The sequence below is a fragment of the Pinus tabuliformis genome, chromosome 4_2 (assembly GCF_031772625.1).
Source record: "Pinus tabuliformis cultivar Carrire ecotype Pingquan chromosome 4_2, CPIR1, whole genome shotgun sequence".
Lineage (NCBI taxonomy): Eukaryota > Viridiplantae > Streptophyta > Pinopsida > Pinales > Pinaceae > Pinus > Pinus tabuliformis.
In genome coordinates this window covers 871,510,298-871,527,095 of record NC_142304.1, presented here as the reverse complement: position 1 = coordinate 871,527,095, position 16,798 = coordinate 871,510,298, and the positions used below count along the sequence as shown (strand labels likewise).

At 41.4% G+C, this 16,798-nt stretch overlaps 2 protein-coding genes across 2 annotated transcripts in view; both read left to right on the top strand.

Moving 5' to 3' along the window:
• The window catches only part of LOC149172446 (uncharacterized), a 34,433-nt gene extending 21,209 nt beyond the window's left edge, over positions 1-13,224 (top strand). Inside the window, exons 2-3 of the mRNA XM_089426325.1 lie at positions 10,814-11,607; positions 12,395-13,224. Coding sequence (XP_089282451.1) covers positions 10,814-11,607; positions 12,395-13,224 — 1,624 coding nt within the window. The remainder of the gene's footprint in view (positions 1-10,813; positions 11,608-12,394) is intronic.
• A 1,395-nt stretch (positions 13,225-14,619) lies between these two features.
• On the top strand, positions 14,620-15,730 carry LOC149172445 (SKP1-like protein 1B). Its single transcript, XM_089427714.1, has 2 exons — positions 14,620-14,913; positions 15,547-15,730. The coding sequence occupies exons 1-2, from the start codon at positions 14,620-14,622 to the stop codon at positions 15,718-15,720; spliced, it is 468 nt and encodes a 155-aa protein (XP_089283840.1). The 3' UTR covers positions 15,721-15,730.
• Positions 15,731-16,798: the final 1,068 nt, after the last annotated feature.

The following is a 16,798-nucleotide window of genomic DNA, read 5'->3' as shown; positions in this document are numbered from 1 at the left end:
AGGGGACGCAGGCAACCCGTTAGCACAGGTGCGGGCCCACTCTTTGCACACAGCAAAAGTGCGTCCAGGGACGCACTGTGCAGCACTCAGAGGGTGTGTCCTACTGAAAAACTCAAGAAAAACCAAAATAAAACTAATCCTAAGCTAACCCACCCAGAGACAAGGTCACAGAGCCAAAACCAGAAAAATAAACCAATTTTCTCAAAGCAAAGTTCACACAAAAGAAAAGACTCTTCTCATCAATGGAATCTATCCCCAACGGAGTCGCCAATTTGTCACACGGAATCAGTCAAGAGTGCGGACACAACCGACCTTCCTAGAAGTCTAAGACATTCTAATGACAAACAAAACAAACTGGAGCTATCCTTCTCTAAACATGCATTATGATATGAGAAATCAAGTGTTTCGTTCTTACCTTTGTCCAAACGCTGTTGTAGAAGTCCAAGCTTTATTGATCTGGATGAGCTCTTCCTTTTCTCCAAAACCTGCAATCACCAACAGTCAAACAATTAAATAGCACCCGATTATAACATAAAACAAAGCATATTCAACATATAGACCAAGGAGTACATGAAATAACCCATAAACAACAAGTTATTGAGAAGAATGGACCAATTTGCATTAAAGGTAATCAAAAGGAACCATTACAACCTGAGCCTTGGTGTTGTGCAAGCTCCTTCCAGGGTCCACAAGAGTCTTCGTCTACTTTGACAAAGCTCACCCACTTCCAAATAGAACAAGCAAAGATGGCAATCTCTCCTCACAAGATTCTAAATGGGAGTCCTAATTCCTGCAGCATTTACCCTTAGAAATGTATAGCTTTCAACCTCCTTCCTCCTGGCCCAATGCCTGTATTTATAGTGCTCAAGAGGAAGTTAATCAGGTCCACCATCAATGGGATAGTCCCCTGTTTGGATGGGATCACTCCCTTATTGATGGGATAAGTTCCTCTTTGGTAGGAGTGCATGAACCATCTGGAGGCGCTCAATACACGTCAAACAACCTTCTAGAATGCTCTAGAAATGACCACAAGTAAGTTTTTGAAGATAAAATTTGCGCATTTTAACCTTTTCAGAGGGACGCACCTGCCCCTTTAGATACAGAGCGTCCTTGGACGCAGACCTCATGAAAAATAGGTGCGTACCCGCAGGCAAGGTTTGAGAGAACCTGCGTACCCAGAGATAAACACATTTATAAAGACTTTCTCTCTTTCTTGGAGTTTGACATGGATAGCAGAGGCATAAGACTTGCTTAAGAGGGTAGTATGACTGTTGATAGAGCCATACCAACTGTAAATAGCCATGGTGACATTTTTTAGTGTAACACACCTAATCCTCAAACTATGAGTAGTTGGTGGTCTAAAGCCTTGTAGTCTGGGGGTGTTCACCCATGTTTGGAGTTAAGCATAGTAGAAGTGGTTCTCTGGCTTGAACAAGCATCATTCCTTCCATTCATCCATTTCCAACATTTTGTTGAGTTTATAATGTTCCCGAGCATCTCTGAGATACAACCTAGGAGAGTTTCTTGGGGTGATAACAGGACCTATAGACTGGAGACCCAAATGTAGTAGAATGCACACATCTTGGGGCATAGGAGGGTCCTTAGGAAGTTTCCTCAACAAGCTTCTGACTTTGTCTTTGAGCTACCTTAAAATTTGGTCAATTATGTGCTAGGGATTGCTTGCTTTGTTCTTGAATATCCAACTATTGCGTTCTTTCCAAACATCCCAGATGACAAAGCCTAGAACCAGAGTCCAGGCTTTATTAATGATTTCATTCCCTGAGAAGTTTTTCCTCCAATTATTCAAAGTGTTGGAGATGTTGAGTCTATTCCTATCAGTGTGCCTAAAGATTGAGGCCACCCATTCCCACACGATAGAGGTGAAAGGGCAGAGGTTGAGAAGGTGATCCATTGTCTCCTCTTGTGAGCCACAAAGGTAACATTTGGATGGTCTAGTGAAGCCTTTTTTCAGGAGATTCTCCCAAGTTAAAATTTTCCTTTGATGAACTAGCCAAATAAATAACTTTATTTTCATCCAGTGGGGGCTCTGCCAAAGATTCTTCCAAACTTGATCAAGGTTTAGGTAGTTAAATCCTGTTACTACCTGTTTAGCTTCTTTGAGGTTAAAGTTTCCTTCGGTGTTCTTTCCCCGTCTTAGTTGGTCAGGCAAGGAGGATACCAGAATCCTCCTATGCTCTAGATCCAGAATAAGAGAGTCTGCCTGGGCCTTCAGAGGGCTCTCTTCACTGTGGCCTAGATCCTTCCAAATTCTCCATTTTCCATTGTTCCTTACCTGGTCCCAGAAGTCATTTACCATAAGTAGACCTTTGTTGTCTGTGTCATTCTTGAGAGTTGCTAATTCATCCTTATATAAGTTGGGTTCCTTTTTCCAGTTATCCTCCCAAAATCGTGCTAGGTTCCCAGCTCGAATCTCCCAGAAACTATATTGCTGAACAATACCTTTATTTTCCCAGGCAAGGTTCCAAATGTGGGAGCCCTTAACATGCCCTGACATTCTAATGTGATCCTTCTCCTGCCAATTCTTAGCATATTTTTGTTTCCAAATCTTAGCCTAGGGAGTTGTCGATTCCTTGATCCATCTCCACCAGAGTTTAGCTCCCAAAACTCTGCTGATGGTTTCAGGATCATGAAGCCCCAAGCCACCATGGCTCTTGGGTTTGCAGATCTTGTCCCAGGCTACTAAAGCCCATTTCTTTTTCTCTTCTCCTCTGCCCCATAGAAAGTCCCTTTGTATGCTCCTGATTTGTTGCTTAATTCCTTTAGGAGCAGGAAGAGCTGAGAACATGAACATGGGAATTTCCTACAGGACAGCCTGTGTGAGCACAAGGTGCCCTGCCAAATTTAAAGACATGCATGTCCATTTTCTGATCTTGTCCTGAAGTTTATTTATTATTGGCTCCCACACTTCCTTAATTAGAGGTTTATCTGTGAGAGGTATGCCCAGATACTTGGAAGGTAGCTGGTCCCTTTGAAACCCAAGAATTCTAGTGATGTTTCTCTAAATAGCAATGTCAGTGTTAAAGAAAAAACTTTTGATTTGTTGAGGCTTACCTCTGTGCCAGCTGCCATAGCAAAGTCATTTAAGATATCTTTGATCGTTCTGGCTTCCCTGACTCTGGGTATGCCCTGCAGCATTGTGTCATCCACAAATTGTTGATGAGTTTTTGCTGCTCCATCCAAGGTGAGTTTGATACCCTAGATTCTTCCTTCAGCATGTGCCATTTTAATCACTCTGCCTAGCCCTTTCATAATGAGAACAAAGAGGAAGGGTGAGAGTGGATCCCCTTGTCTAAGACCTCTTGAGGGTGTGAAGAGTCTTGAAGGAGTGCCATTAAGCAGGATGGAGAAACTGGTCATGGTAACTAGTGCCATAACCCATCTTATCCAGTTTTGGTCAAAGCCATAGGCTCTTAGAACTACCTTTATATAAGACCAACTTAGCTTGTCATAAGCTTTCGCTAGGTCTAGCTGAATGATCATACCAGCTTGTTTGTTGCTTTTGAGAGAGTGTACCACCTCATGAGCTTAAATGATGTTATTAAGGATTTGTCTTCCTTCCACATAGCCCGTTTGCTCCTCTGAGATGAGAGCTAGTAAAAGGGGCTTGAGTCTATTGGCGATCACCTTGGAAATGATTTTATACACCACATTACATAAAGCTATGGGTCTGAAACCATCCGGAGTCATGGCTTTTTCCTGTTTTGGTATCAAAGCTATGAAGGAAGTGTTAAAAGCCTTCAGAACCTTTTTGGATCTTCTTGAGTCTTCCACCACCTCAAGGATATCCTGTTTGACTGTTTTCTAGCATGCTTTGAAGAAGTCTACATTGAACCCATTAGGGCCTGGAGATTTTCCATTTTGCATTTCATTGATCACTTCACTGACCTCCTCTTCCGACACTGGCCTGTTAAGGTTGTGGTTGTCCTCTCTGGTAACCAGCTGTGGGATATACTAAGTGAAATGGTTGATGAACTTGGATCTATCCTCCAGAGGCTCCTCTGCTATACTGAGGAAATGTTGTACAAGGACAGATTCCATGTCTTTGTGAGAGACAATTTCTCTCCCATGAGAATCTTTGAGCTTTGTGATTCTATTGTGTGCCCTGTGATCCATGGTGGATTTATGAAAGAACTTCATGTTTCTTTCTCCCTTTCTAATCCACTGTATCCTTGATTTCTGTCTCCAGAAAATCTCCTCTTGCAAGCACCTATCTTCCCATTCTTCCTGCAAAGAATCAACTAGCTTTTTCCACTCCTCGGTAAAGCCTTCTGTGATGCTGATCTGATTGATCTCCTGGAGTTTCTGCTCAGCTTATCTTTTGGCTCTGAAGATATTTCCAAATTCCTTTTTGTTCCAATCTTTAAGCCTAGATTTGATATGTTTAAGTTTCTGTTGGAGCAAGAACATTCTAGTGCCTTGAATATTCAAATCCTCTCTCCACCATTTGTCAATATTACTGGTGAATTCAAGGTGAGAGATCCAGGTATTCTCAAACCTGAAAGGTCTGTTTCTTGGTGTACCCATAAAAGTAGCTTCCAACTGTACAAGCCAATGGTTCGAACCTCCAAATGGAAGAATAAAAGCTGTCATGGCAGGGCCTGAGAGAAAGAGGTCCTCTGTAATAAATCTATCTAGTTTAGAGGTGACTTGTGAAGCCCCTCACCTCTTGTTGTTCCAGGTGAAGGTCCCATTTATTGTTTCAGTGTCCACTAACCCCATGTTCATTATGAAGTTCTGGAAGGCCATGGAGTCTTTGCCTAGCTGTCTAATACCATCTTTTTTCTCTGTAAGAGATCTTATCATATTGAGATCTCCTGCACTGATCTAGGGCATATTAGGGTGTCTTGCTCTTAGTTCCTCAAGGGAGGTGAGAAGCTTGAGTTTGTCTTCTTGCTTTTGATGTCCATAGACATTTGTGATAGTGTATATCTCCTTATCACCTAAAGGTTGACATACCAAAGAAAGATAGTTCCTAGATGCCTCAGCATCCATGATTCCAAATTTCTGGGGATCTGATCTGATAATCACCCTATGAGTGACCTCAGTAAAGATTTGTTTAACAAAAAGGTATTACAGACTCATGTGCTGGTGTGTGTGTTCTGTGTTATTGAAACAACAGATCGATCAGATTGCCAATACATAGACATTTTGAATGGAAAGACAACAGAGAAATGCAGTAAGTAGACACAAAGACATAAGCAATTTTGAATAAGGAGTTCACCTTATTCTCCAGGGCTACGTCTCCGGTCCAGCTTCAGTGGTGGCCTTGTTTTATTATGTCTTTGAGTAGAGAAATTACAATACAGGGACTCAATATGAGTTCTCCTGAAGCAGATTTTGCTTGGCAGGGTGGTTCTTGGATTCCCCAAGCCACTTGGAGTACACAGACTCTTGTTCTTCCTACCCGCTCTGTGACCCTCGGTCTACAGTGGAAAGAGCCAACTGTGATGCTCAATCCAGACAGATTCCTCTATGGGAAGGCTTGATTCTTCAAGCTCTCTGGTGCTCGATGCTGCCTGTGGTTAGCTCGGCCCTCTGTCTCCTCTGCTTGGCTTTACTGCTCTCTGTGCTCAGTCCTCCTCTCAGGGTTCACTGTTCACTGTCTCTCTTGGTCACTTGGACTCTTCGATCTGAATCTCCCTTCTAATCTCCAATCCCCCATTCGACTGCCTCCGTTCATGGCTTAAGTCATTCGATCCTCGACCTGTTCATTTCCTCTTCTTCCTGCATCGATTAGCCTGTCGCCTGTGTGCTTGGAATTCCCTGTTCGGCATCAGCATAACGCTTAGGAAGTAGCCACGTGTCTCCATTGGAAATGCACCAGCCCGCTTGTCGATTCGTTGCTTTCTCCACCGTGGCGATAAATGGATTCCAAATCCTCTTAAATCGCGACTTTATCCCCTGTCAATTCCGCTCTGTCTATCGGGCATAATCTCAGCCGTCCGATCTGGGCTCCTCCAGATCCAATGTCATTCGCACGTCGAGCACGGTGGACTTGCTCAACCGATAACGCGCGATCGCAACGATTTTTCTCTCTCCTCTGCTGCCACGTGTCGATCGCTGATTGTGATCGCTCCGCTTTCTCCAAAACCTCTTACCGTTCAAGGGTGTCCCGATCAAACCGCCGGTTTCCAGGCCGTGGGTCCCACCATCGTACATTGGCGCTTTTTCCTTTTTCCGCCCACGGTCCTCTAGCTCCCCGATGTGACCGAGTGCTTAAGCCCTACCATTTCGGCCCTGTTTTCCCAGCGATGCACTAATGCGCATCGAAAACCAGCTCCTTTTCCCATTACGGGGCTCCCAGGGGCTATTTTGACCTCCTGCGCAGTCTCCATGGGCCTCGGTCACCGCGCTTTGACCTAGGTCCTCGTCGTTCCAAGCCGGCTGCCATGGCCACTGGTTCAGGGTGTTTTCGATTGCTGTTTTGGATTCTTCAAGGATTTGTTCGACCTGTTTTAGTCATGGTTCTATGACAGTCATTTATGGATCCGATTTGGATCATGGCCTCCCAATTGAAAAGCTTTTGGACCACCAAAAGTTGGTTTTCTTTTAAGCATCGACTAAGTGAGGAAGTTGATGTCTCACTTATCCAGTCTCAATCCACTTCGCATTGCTCGGCTTCAAACCTTTAAGCCCAATTCTGAGGTATTCCACCTATCCACTACGCGTCGTCCTTACCTTTCTGTCCAACACTGTATCTCCCCGCAACTCATTAAGGTATTCCGGTAGTAGATCATCAACAGAAGGCAATTGATTCTACTCTTCAGGGTCCTCAATCATTGAAGGTTCAAACAATCTCAAGCAATCTGCATTCACGACTGAGTAGATGTGCATGTAAGCTGGCAGATCAAGGCGAAAAACATTTTCACAACCAAGGGCCATCTGAAGAAGCGGATGTCAAACTGCTGAAGCTGTTTGTGCCATCAATTGGATGGCATCAATCGCATGGAAATTGTTGCTCACACATGAATGCTAACACCTACATTCCACTTAGAAACGTGGCTGAAGAATATAATGTGAAAATGAAAAATCTGAATGTACCATTAGATTTGTGGCATCGAATAGTGCAAAATCGATTGTCAAATTTCAGAATTCTGAGAAATTGAGAATCTGGGACTCAAGGAATCTTTTAGATTCCCCCTAGATTCCTCAAAGATTCTGCTCCATGGGTGGACTGGAAATACACAACTCAAAAGGTGAATTTGACCTCGCCATTGCGATCACTACAGAAAACCGTGAAAAACGACTATAAACTTGACTATGTTCTGACAATTTTTTTTTTACCTCCCCAGAGAATCTTTGGGCATCAAAGAATATCATGCCTCCTCTGTCTCAAAATCTATGGCCGCTCCTGGTTCCTCCATCTGCTCCTGGGTGCACTGACAAAAATGAGTTTATATGTAAATCCTGGGTGGATTAACCCATGTGGGGTTGGTTGGCGCAATGGTAGAGTTTAGAAAATGGTTGAGGAGGGGTTGGGGGATCAAATTCCACCCCTCCCAAATTAACATGCAAAATCTTTTTTTTTTTTAGATTTTATTATTGGGCGGTGGTTCCACTGTTTTGGTGGCCTGTGCTACATTTCTTGCCATCAGTTCCGCGTGGTATTAAAGGCAGCGTGGTGTGCATTAAAAGGGAGTCGTGTTGTTTTATTTGACATGCCATGTTGCCGCCGCATGGTCGCGGGCCAGCCGACGTGGCTGGCACAGGCTCGATACCCACCGACCTCCCATTAACTGTGCGTACGTTTGTGGATAGGGATGTGGGCCGGGTTCACCGGAGGTGGCCCGCCCACCCCATTAATATGAACATTGTATGGTGGTCGATGGAGGGTCCGACAGGGTCGTGGCCACCGACCCATATTTAAACATAGCTTTTGTATATATATATATATATATATATATATATATATATATATATATATATATATATATATATATAATAGGGCAATTTATTCAAATTTGTCTAACATAAGGCTTATTAGACAAATTAAAGAGGCAACAATTTAGCCCACTTCGAGAGCTAAGTTTCATGCCTTGGGGTCAATCAAATTGTAGGACACTCAAACCTGGCCCACAACCCAACTTTGACCAGAACTTTGACTGGCTCGTTCTCCCTCATACGAGCTCGGATTGATGAACTATTCACATTGTCGTGATCAGGATGATGATATATACACTCAAGTCCTAGTTTGAAATCATTCTGACCATTTTTATTTTCGAGTGTTCATAAGCCCTCTTTGTCCTGTGTGTGTCCCTAGAGCCACCTGGATCATTAAGAGAAGATCTAGAGTGTCTCCACCCTGAACACATCTGATCAATTCCAACTAATGTATGCAGGCTCTTAGAGTGCCTCAAACCTACTTTAAGAGTTTTTACTTTGGCAACGATTTTTTATTTTAATTATCAGTTGTGACAACCTTAGTTAGGTGGCCTAAAATTTGTTTATTAAGTTTTTAGGATAGGTCCTCAAGAAATTAACCAGATAGGAGGAACATAAGCATTATCCTTCTAAAAAGTTTCAAAATATTCACCATAAAGAAAACCATCACAAAAATTGAATGGTTCAATCCAATTTGTTTATTTTCATTCAAAAAATGGAATGGCAGTCAAAAAAATTGTGAAAGAAAACAATAACATCAAAAAATCCAAACGAATATAAATATGTACTTCCTTTTCACAGAGATAAAGGTAGAAAACTTGCAGCATAATGTTTTTCTAATAACAGGCCCACAAGAATAGAACCTAGAGGAAATTTATAGGTCAGATCAATAAACTAATGATAAAGAATCTCAAACAACTAAAACTTTGAAGCTCTAAAAATCCCAAAGAAACACAAATCCAAATCAATATAGAGTTGTCAGAGTAATTTAATATATTGATATATAAGATAAAAACAGGGGAACAAACTATGCAATGGACTGAAGTCAAGTGAATACCATTGGTCTGTACAATTATTGCCGAAAATAAAATTATTGGAGAGAAAAGGTATCCAGGGCTTAAATTTTTACCTGTGTTCTTCCTCGGTCCATGGAATTCCCTTGCAACCTTCATGGTCAGATTTGGAGCTCCCCTTTCCCATTACATTACTTTCAGATGTCATATTCGCATAAACAGAAGAATGGGTTTCACCTTTCTTTGCACTTCCATTATCAATAGCTCACTTTGCATTAACCATCAAGGACATCAAACAAGAACACATTTCTTGAAACTTAGGGCTTAGAGAATAGAATGAAGTATGGTAAACCTCTTGCTCAATGATAATATGTTCCACTTGTGACACATTGTTCTCAATCTGAGGATTCTCTTCAGTGGCAATCTGGCCAAGACCAACTCTAATATCTCCTTAGGAAGTCTCTTCCATACAGAGGGAACGATTGGAATCTCTTCTCTGCATTGATTTTCTGGTACAGATTTCTCAGTATCTTCATTTTTCGAAGGCACTCATTTAGAGCATTCCAGCAGCACCAACATCAGGTTTTCCGAGACCTAATCACTCACTCTTGTTATCAGATCCATGGATTTACCCAAACCCTTTCTTCTAAATTTTGAGGTTTTTCTTCCAAATGCTTGAATCTGACCATTTCATACACTCAACTTCTCTCCTCCAACTTCAACATTTTGCTCGATGCCAGCTGAGTCAAAGTGAACCTCGACTCCTCCTTCTTTACGACATCATCTTTGAAGAACCTCGAGAGATTACACCTCGACAGGAGGGAAATTATGTCAAAGGCTTTTAGGTAGGTCGGCTTGGGGTCGGGGCAGGCCGAGCCAACATCTTCTAGTTGTCCAACTTCCACATCATTGTCGGCCTACGGGTGCTTCAAGCTCTGGTAGAACCAAGAAACATCCATGAGATGTGGAACAATGATCCTCGTCATAGGGTTAGGGTCTAGCAGCGAGATAACCAGACATCGAACTTCAGAGGAAAATGAGGCAGGCATTTGAAATCCCCTTGTAGATCTTCTTATACATTACTATCAGATTCACATCCTAGAACGACAGGTACCCCGTGAGGAGCACAAACAATATGACCATGCAAGACCAGATGTTGGCCTTGGCTCCGTCAGATCCATTCTTCATAATCACCTCTGGCAAAATGTATGCCGGTGTGGCGCACGCCATCTAGAGAAGGTAGTCATGTCTGAACTGCTTCAGCAACACACTGAGGTCGAAGACGGTGCCCTTCATATCACGATTTTCCTCTAATAACAGGTTCTACAGCTTCAAATCTGGGTGATACACATCGATTGTGGCAGAAATCAACCACGTTAATCAACTGCCGAAGAGCTCACTGCCAAAGTTCAGGAGTTCGTAGACGACGTCTTTACCTATGCGAATTGAATACTAGTGTTCAACGAATTCATAAATACTTTCTCATGATCGAATGGTTCAGCTTTTCTCAATCGTCTAACATATAATCTTACGGTGCAATAAGGGGGGAGTTGATTTCGAAGGGGAATGCCTTACAACGTAAATATATACATAATTGACATTAAAATAATTTCCACAACATGTACATTCAAGTTAAAATGTTTCTTGATTATTAATAATGTATTTTTAAGTATATGTCAATATTAATTCGTATTAAAATATTTTATTGATAACCCACATTGATTATTCTTTTTATATAAAACACAAAAATATTTTATTCAAACCCTCATCGGGCAAATACACCTGGTCCAACAGAAGGCTCGGCCCGGGTCACATTGCTGCAAGGTTAGACAGATTTCTTGTTCAAGTTCTTTTCTTCTTCTTGATTTAGAATCTAGAATGCATATTCTCCCTTGCAGTGTATCTGATCACAGACCCATCAAACTTGATCTCGTGGCCCATATGGATCAAGGCCCTATTCCTTTTAAATTCAACCCCCTATGGGTCAAGGAGCAGACCTTTATGCAACTAGTAAAAAACACATGGAAGCAGCCTGTCAACGGCTCTGCCTTCTTCGTTTGGGAAGAAAAGCTTAGGAGAGTGAAGGCTGCATTGAAAACTTGGGCTAAATCCCTTCCCAATCCAGCAGTGGAAAGGAAAAAGATTCAAGAATGCCTCGAGAACCACCATCTGAATGTGGAAAATGAAGTGATCACAAAAGAAGTCCTTGATAAGGAGGCTGAGCTCCAGCAAAAGCTTCTAAAAGCAAGCTTGGCCGAGGAAGAGTATTGGAGGGTCAAATCTCGTAGGCTTTGGCTCAAGGCAGGAGATAGGAACTCTGCTTTCTTTCACAAGCAATCCCAAGCTCGAAAAAATTTCAACTCCATCTCTGAAATCAAGGAAGAGAACAACACCCACAGAGATATCCAAAGCATAAAAAATGTTGCCTTCCTTCATTTCAAAAGTCTGTATAGTGAAAAAGAGGGCCAGGGGCAGACCTCATCCTTAGTGAATGAGGTACCCACTCTGATCTCGGCCAGAAAGAACCAATTCTTGGAAGCAGATGTCACTAATGATGAAATTAAATCCGCTCTATTCGCCATGGAGCCTGACAAGGCTCCGGGCCCAGATGGCTTCACTGCCAGATTCTTGCAGACTTGCTGGCAGATTGTGGAAAAAGATTTAGGCAGAATGGTTCAAAAATCTCAAGCTTGTCAGAAAATAGGAGGAAGTACCAACTCGGCTTTCTTAGCCCTTATCCCTAAGGAAAAAGGAGCCAACACTTTCTCCAGATTTCGCCCTATCTCCCTTTGTAACATAGGTTACAAATTGATAACAAAAGTGATTGCCAACAGGTTGAAATCTATTCTTCCTTCCATTATTCCAGAGAATCAGGGAGGTTTCATTCAAGGAAGACAGATAGTGGACAACTTTATCTTGGTCCAAGAGGCGATCCACTCAAGCTTGACCTGGAAAGAGAAAGGTATGGTTATTAAACTGGACCTTGAAAGCGCCTTTGATAGGGTAAGGCACAGATTTCTGTTGGATGTCTTGCACAAATTTGGGTTTGGCCCCAAATTCACCACCTGGATCAAGGCATGTATCAGTGAGCCTTGGATTGCCCCTTTGGTGAACGAGAGGGCCACAGACTTTTTCAAAGCCTCTAGAGGGCTGAGGCAAGGGTGCCCTCTATCACCCTTGCTCTTCGTCCTCCAAGCCTCCGTCCTTAGTTTCCTTTTGAATAAAAAGTAGGCAGATCAAGAAATAATGGGAATAAGCATCGTAAGAGGCGTCAAAAGCATAAACCATGCACTGTTCGTAGATGACACTCTTCTCCTGGGCACTGCCTCCCTTCCTTCGGCTAAAAATTTCGAGGAAGTGCTGGATGTCTATTGTGAGGACTCAGGAAGTAATCTCAATAAAGGAAAATGTCACATTTTCTGCTGGAATATAAAAGGCCAGAATGATCCAAGCCATTTCTAACTGCTTTGGTTTTGCAGCCTCCTCTCCTTGGTCATCCTTCAAATATCTGGGTCTGCCTGTCTTCCAAAAAAGAGCCCTCAGTAAAGACTGGTTGCCTCTGCTGGAAAAAATCAAGTCTAAAATCTGTTCTTGGGGATACAACTGGCTCAACCTAGCAGGTAAGACTGTGCTAATAAAAGCTGTTCTAAATAGCCTTCCCATCTATCAGGCTGCAATGATGATGGCTCCTCTTGGCATCACAAGGAAAATTGAGGAGTATATCAGGAATTTTTTTTGGAAAGGTGGGAAAGCTAATGAGAAGAGAATTCCATTAGTAAGCTGGGACACAATCTCCTTGCCCAGAATGGAAGGGGGACTGCAATTCAAGAATATCAACAAGCAAAATATTGCTTTGGGCGCAAAGCTGTTATGGAGGATAATTGCTCCAAATCCGGGTTGGGCTCAGCTTGTGTTATGGAAAAAGTACTTCCGTGGGCAGAGAGCCCGCTGCCTTGACAATCCTATCACCACCCCTGGAACTATGATTCATAAGTTGTGTGACAGAGCCTCTGCCTTAATCAAACAGCACATGCACTGGATCCCTGGAAATGGGAAGCGTATTAACATTTGGGAGGACCGCATTATGGGCAGCGACCCCATCGTTGATGATCGTTCTCTGATCCTGTTAAAAGATTGGATGGATAGAGCTGGCGTCAAAACGTTGTGGGACTTATCTCAATGGGAAAACAACAACTGGCAGAGCTGGGGAAATCTTGAGGTGCCATCGCATTTGTCCAAAGAATACTCCAACCTCCTCATCCACTTAAAAGGCAAAGCTCCATTAAACATCAACAAAGCAGACGCATGAGGATGGGGATCGATCCCGGGTAAGTACACAGTCTCGCAGGGCTACAAACAGCTCACTCAGCATCCGAACGTGCCGCCTGATCCGAGGCCTTGGCAGGGGATCTGGTCCCATTCAACGATCCCCAAGATAGATATCTTTTGTTGGCTTCTTTACCATCACAGGATATTGACTGAAGACAGACTTCGCAAAAGAGGCGTTAATGGTCCCTCACGCTGCTTGCTGTGCGAAGACCATGAAGAAACAACCGCTCATTTGATGCTGTCCTGCAAATTTGCAGTTGCTCTTTGGAAGGAGGTGTTAAGTCCCCTGAACACTAAATTCACTACTCCTAATCATTGCTCAGACCTGTTTGCAAATTGGATGCGCATGTATCCCGGTGGCACTCAGAACCTTCATAGCGATCAAGACGTAGCTTGGGGAGATTCTCTGGGCCTCCAGTTCGTTGACAAAGTCAGGCTTCCTCCTCCCGTAAAGCATTGGCAAATCCGTTTCAAGATTGAAGAACTCGTTGAGTTATGCAAAAAGAAGGCAAGAAAAACTCTTTTCTTGCCTACTCGTTTCTGTAAAAATTAATACATCAACCTAAGAATTAATACATCAACCTACTCGTTTGTGTAAAAAAAAAAACCAATTTTATGAACATAAATTAGTTAACATAGATCTTCAATTAGTTTATTTAAATTTCTTGTTGAAATATTTTTGAAAACACATTTTTTTTACTTATTTTTCTTATTATAGCCAACATTATTTTTCTGTTTACAATATAATTTTTATTTTTATTTTAAAGGGAACAAATGGCGGATAAACTTACACATCCCCTCGGCTCAATAAATAATATTAGTTAATCATATTTCTTATTTTTTGATATTGAATGTTAAATAATATTAGTTAATCATATTTTTTATTTTTTGGTGATGACATTCAATAGTATAATATTTTATTATTTGTTTTATTTTTATGATGATTTTTTGTCTTTGTTAATTCTTTTGTTTTATTAACTACATTTAAGCTAACCAGGACGTACTAGCTATTTTTAGCAAAGAGTAATTTCAGATGCAATTTGGCCCACTAATACACTAAAATAAAATAGGTGGAGCATGAATCGAAAACAATTAGCGGGTATAAAACAATAAAATAAGAAAACCCTAAAAGCTCCAGATTTGGGTTATGTTAACTAGAGTTAAGAAAAAATATTTAAAAAAGGCAGCGAATGGCACATGGCATGGTTATTTGGGTAATCAATCAGGCTATATATCTCGCTCATCTCATATTGATCGAGCAAAAGTTCGTTCATACTTTCTGGAGTTCTCTTCGCTTATACACAGAAATTCAGTCCTTTCTTTTTATTCAGATCATCTTTTATTCGATTCGGATCAACTTTTTAGTTGGGGAGCCATGGCCTCGGAAAGCAAGGTGAGTTTGAAGAGCTCAGATGGCGAATTGTTTGATGTCACTGAGGCTGTGGCATTTGAATCTCAGACCATCAAGTACATGATCGAGGACACTGGCACCGCCAATGCTATTCCGCTGCCAAACGTTTCTAGTGCGATACTCTCGAAGGTCATCCAATACTGCAAGTACCATGTCGATGCTCAGAACCCCGCACATGAGAAATCGGCGGACGAAATCAAGACTTGGGATGAAGAATTCGTAAAAGTCGATCAGGCGACTTTATTCGACCTTATCCTGGTATTCTGTCACAAACTCTTATTTGGTATTCTTTGAACCAAACTATCGCTTTTCTTATTTGTTGTTTTGAGGGGTCTAATCTACCTGAATTACCCCAACCAACCAAATTGTTTGAACCTCTGAGTACAGTTACCGATGGCTTCTCCAGTATCAATGTTCCATCAACTAATTGTTTTTTTAATTTCTGAGATCCTTCAATGCTAGAAATCTCTGTGTAGTCTCATTCCATGTAATTGTTCTGCAATATCTTCGTCGCTTTCTTTAGTAATGCTCGCAGCCCTTTTGATTCTCTCTCTTCATCCTCAGATGCTATATATTTTGACTATCAGTTTTTTCACACGCGATCCATGCTGCAAATCTATCAGTTTCAACAGATCTTCTGTGTCTGTGTCTCTTTTCAGATGATCATCTATCGATATTTTCAGATCTATTATGTCCATTTTGTATATATTCCCTCACTATAATATATCTTCTGAAAAAAAATCATTTGTATATTTTACAGAAATTTTGACTTATTAAGCTTTTATGTCCATTTTGTATATATTCCCTCAATATAATATATCTTCTGAAAAAAAGATACATTTGTATATTTTACAGAAATTTTGACTTATTAAGCTTTCCGGGTTTTTGCAGGCTGCTAATTACCTAAACATAAAAAATCTGCTAGATCTTGCATGTCAGACTGTTGCCGACATGATAAAAGGGAAAACGCCAGAAGAAATACGTAGAACTTTCAACATAAGGAATGATTTTACTCCTGAAGAGGAGGAGGAGGTCAGGCGTGAAAATCAGTGGGCCTTTGAATGATTCTAGGGAATTGGTGTTTGCTTTTATTGTAGTCGAAACTATTAGTGGTATACTTTTTCTTGTTTGGATTCGTCAATTTCTAATACTGGACCGGCTTTGAAACTTTAAGGCCAATGGTTTGTTCTGGTTGAATAATTTTGTAAAGATCTCGGAGCAACTCCTTCAGTTTCTAATATTCTGTCAACTTGTAGTGAAATGGGCTCCAATTGCATGGTTTTAACGTTTTGAATTTTTTTGAATCTATGTGCACTGGTTTTAACATTTTGAATTTTTTTGAATCTATGTACACTGCATTCGTCAATTTGCTTTGAAACTTTAAGGCCAATGGTTTGTTCTGGTTGAATAATTTTGTAAAGATCTCGGAGCAACTCCTAATAAATATTGCAACTATTTTTCTGTCAACTGTGTAGTGAAATGGGCTCCTTGTATTGCTCGAATGAATGCGCCGAGTTTAGAGTATTATTGCACGAATGAATTGCATCAGTTTAAGGATTATTGCACTGTGTGGCATGCTTGTATATGTTTTACTATAGTAATTTAAAAGGTGAAGGTGGAGACTGACGAAAATGCAATTTGGTTTGGAACTTTTTGTTTTTTTCTTAAAACATGTCTTATCTGGTTTTAATATTTTGATTTTTTTTAATTAATGTGCCCTGAATATTTTAATTTCCTTGCTATTATTATTGCACAAATGAATTCGCTAAATTTAGAGTATTGTTGCACGAATAAATTTAGAGTTTGGATCGCCGCAGCTTGATGCTTTCTTTTGCTAGGCGCCATGTTTGTTGTATCCACCAGTTGAGAGCCTTCTTTTCCTGCGAAAAGCTCATAAAGTTGCAAATGAGGACATGCTCTTGCATATACACCCTGTACGCAGCTATTTCAGGGACTTTGATTTCTAGTGTTGGTATTTCTTAGTTTTTGGTTTGCACGTGTTTGGGGCGGATTGCTGAGCCCTGGTCCTCCTGGTCCTGCGGAGCAAGTCTGGAATTTGACGTCCCACAGGACGTATTTTTTTATTTAAGAACGTATTTGACCGCAGGGAAAAAAATCTTCACGTCAAGTAAGACGTGCATTA

Bases quoted from the DNA above. Each gene is read 5' to 3' on its own strand.
- LOC149172445 (XM_089427714.1), top strand. From the start codon at position 14,620: ATGGCCTCGGAAAGCAAGGTGAGTTTGAAGAGCTCAGATGGCGAATTG. The intron at 14,914-15,546 runs GTATTCTGTCAC...GGGTTTTTGCAG, and splicing joins CTTTATTCGACCTTATCCTG to GCTGCTAATTACCTAAACAT.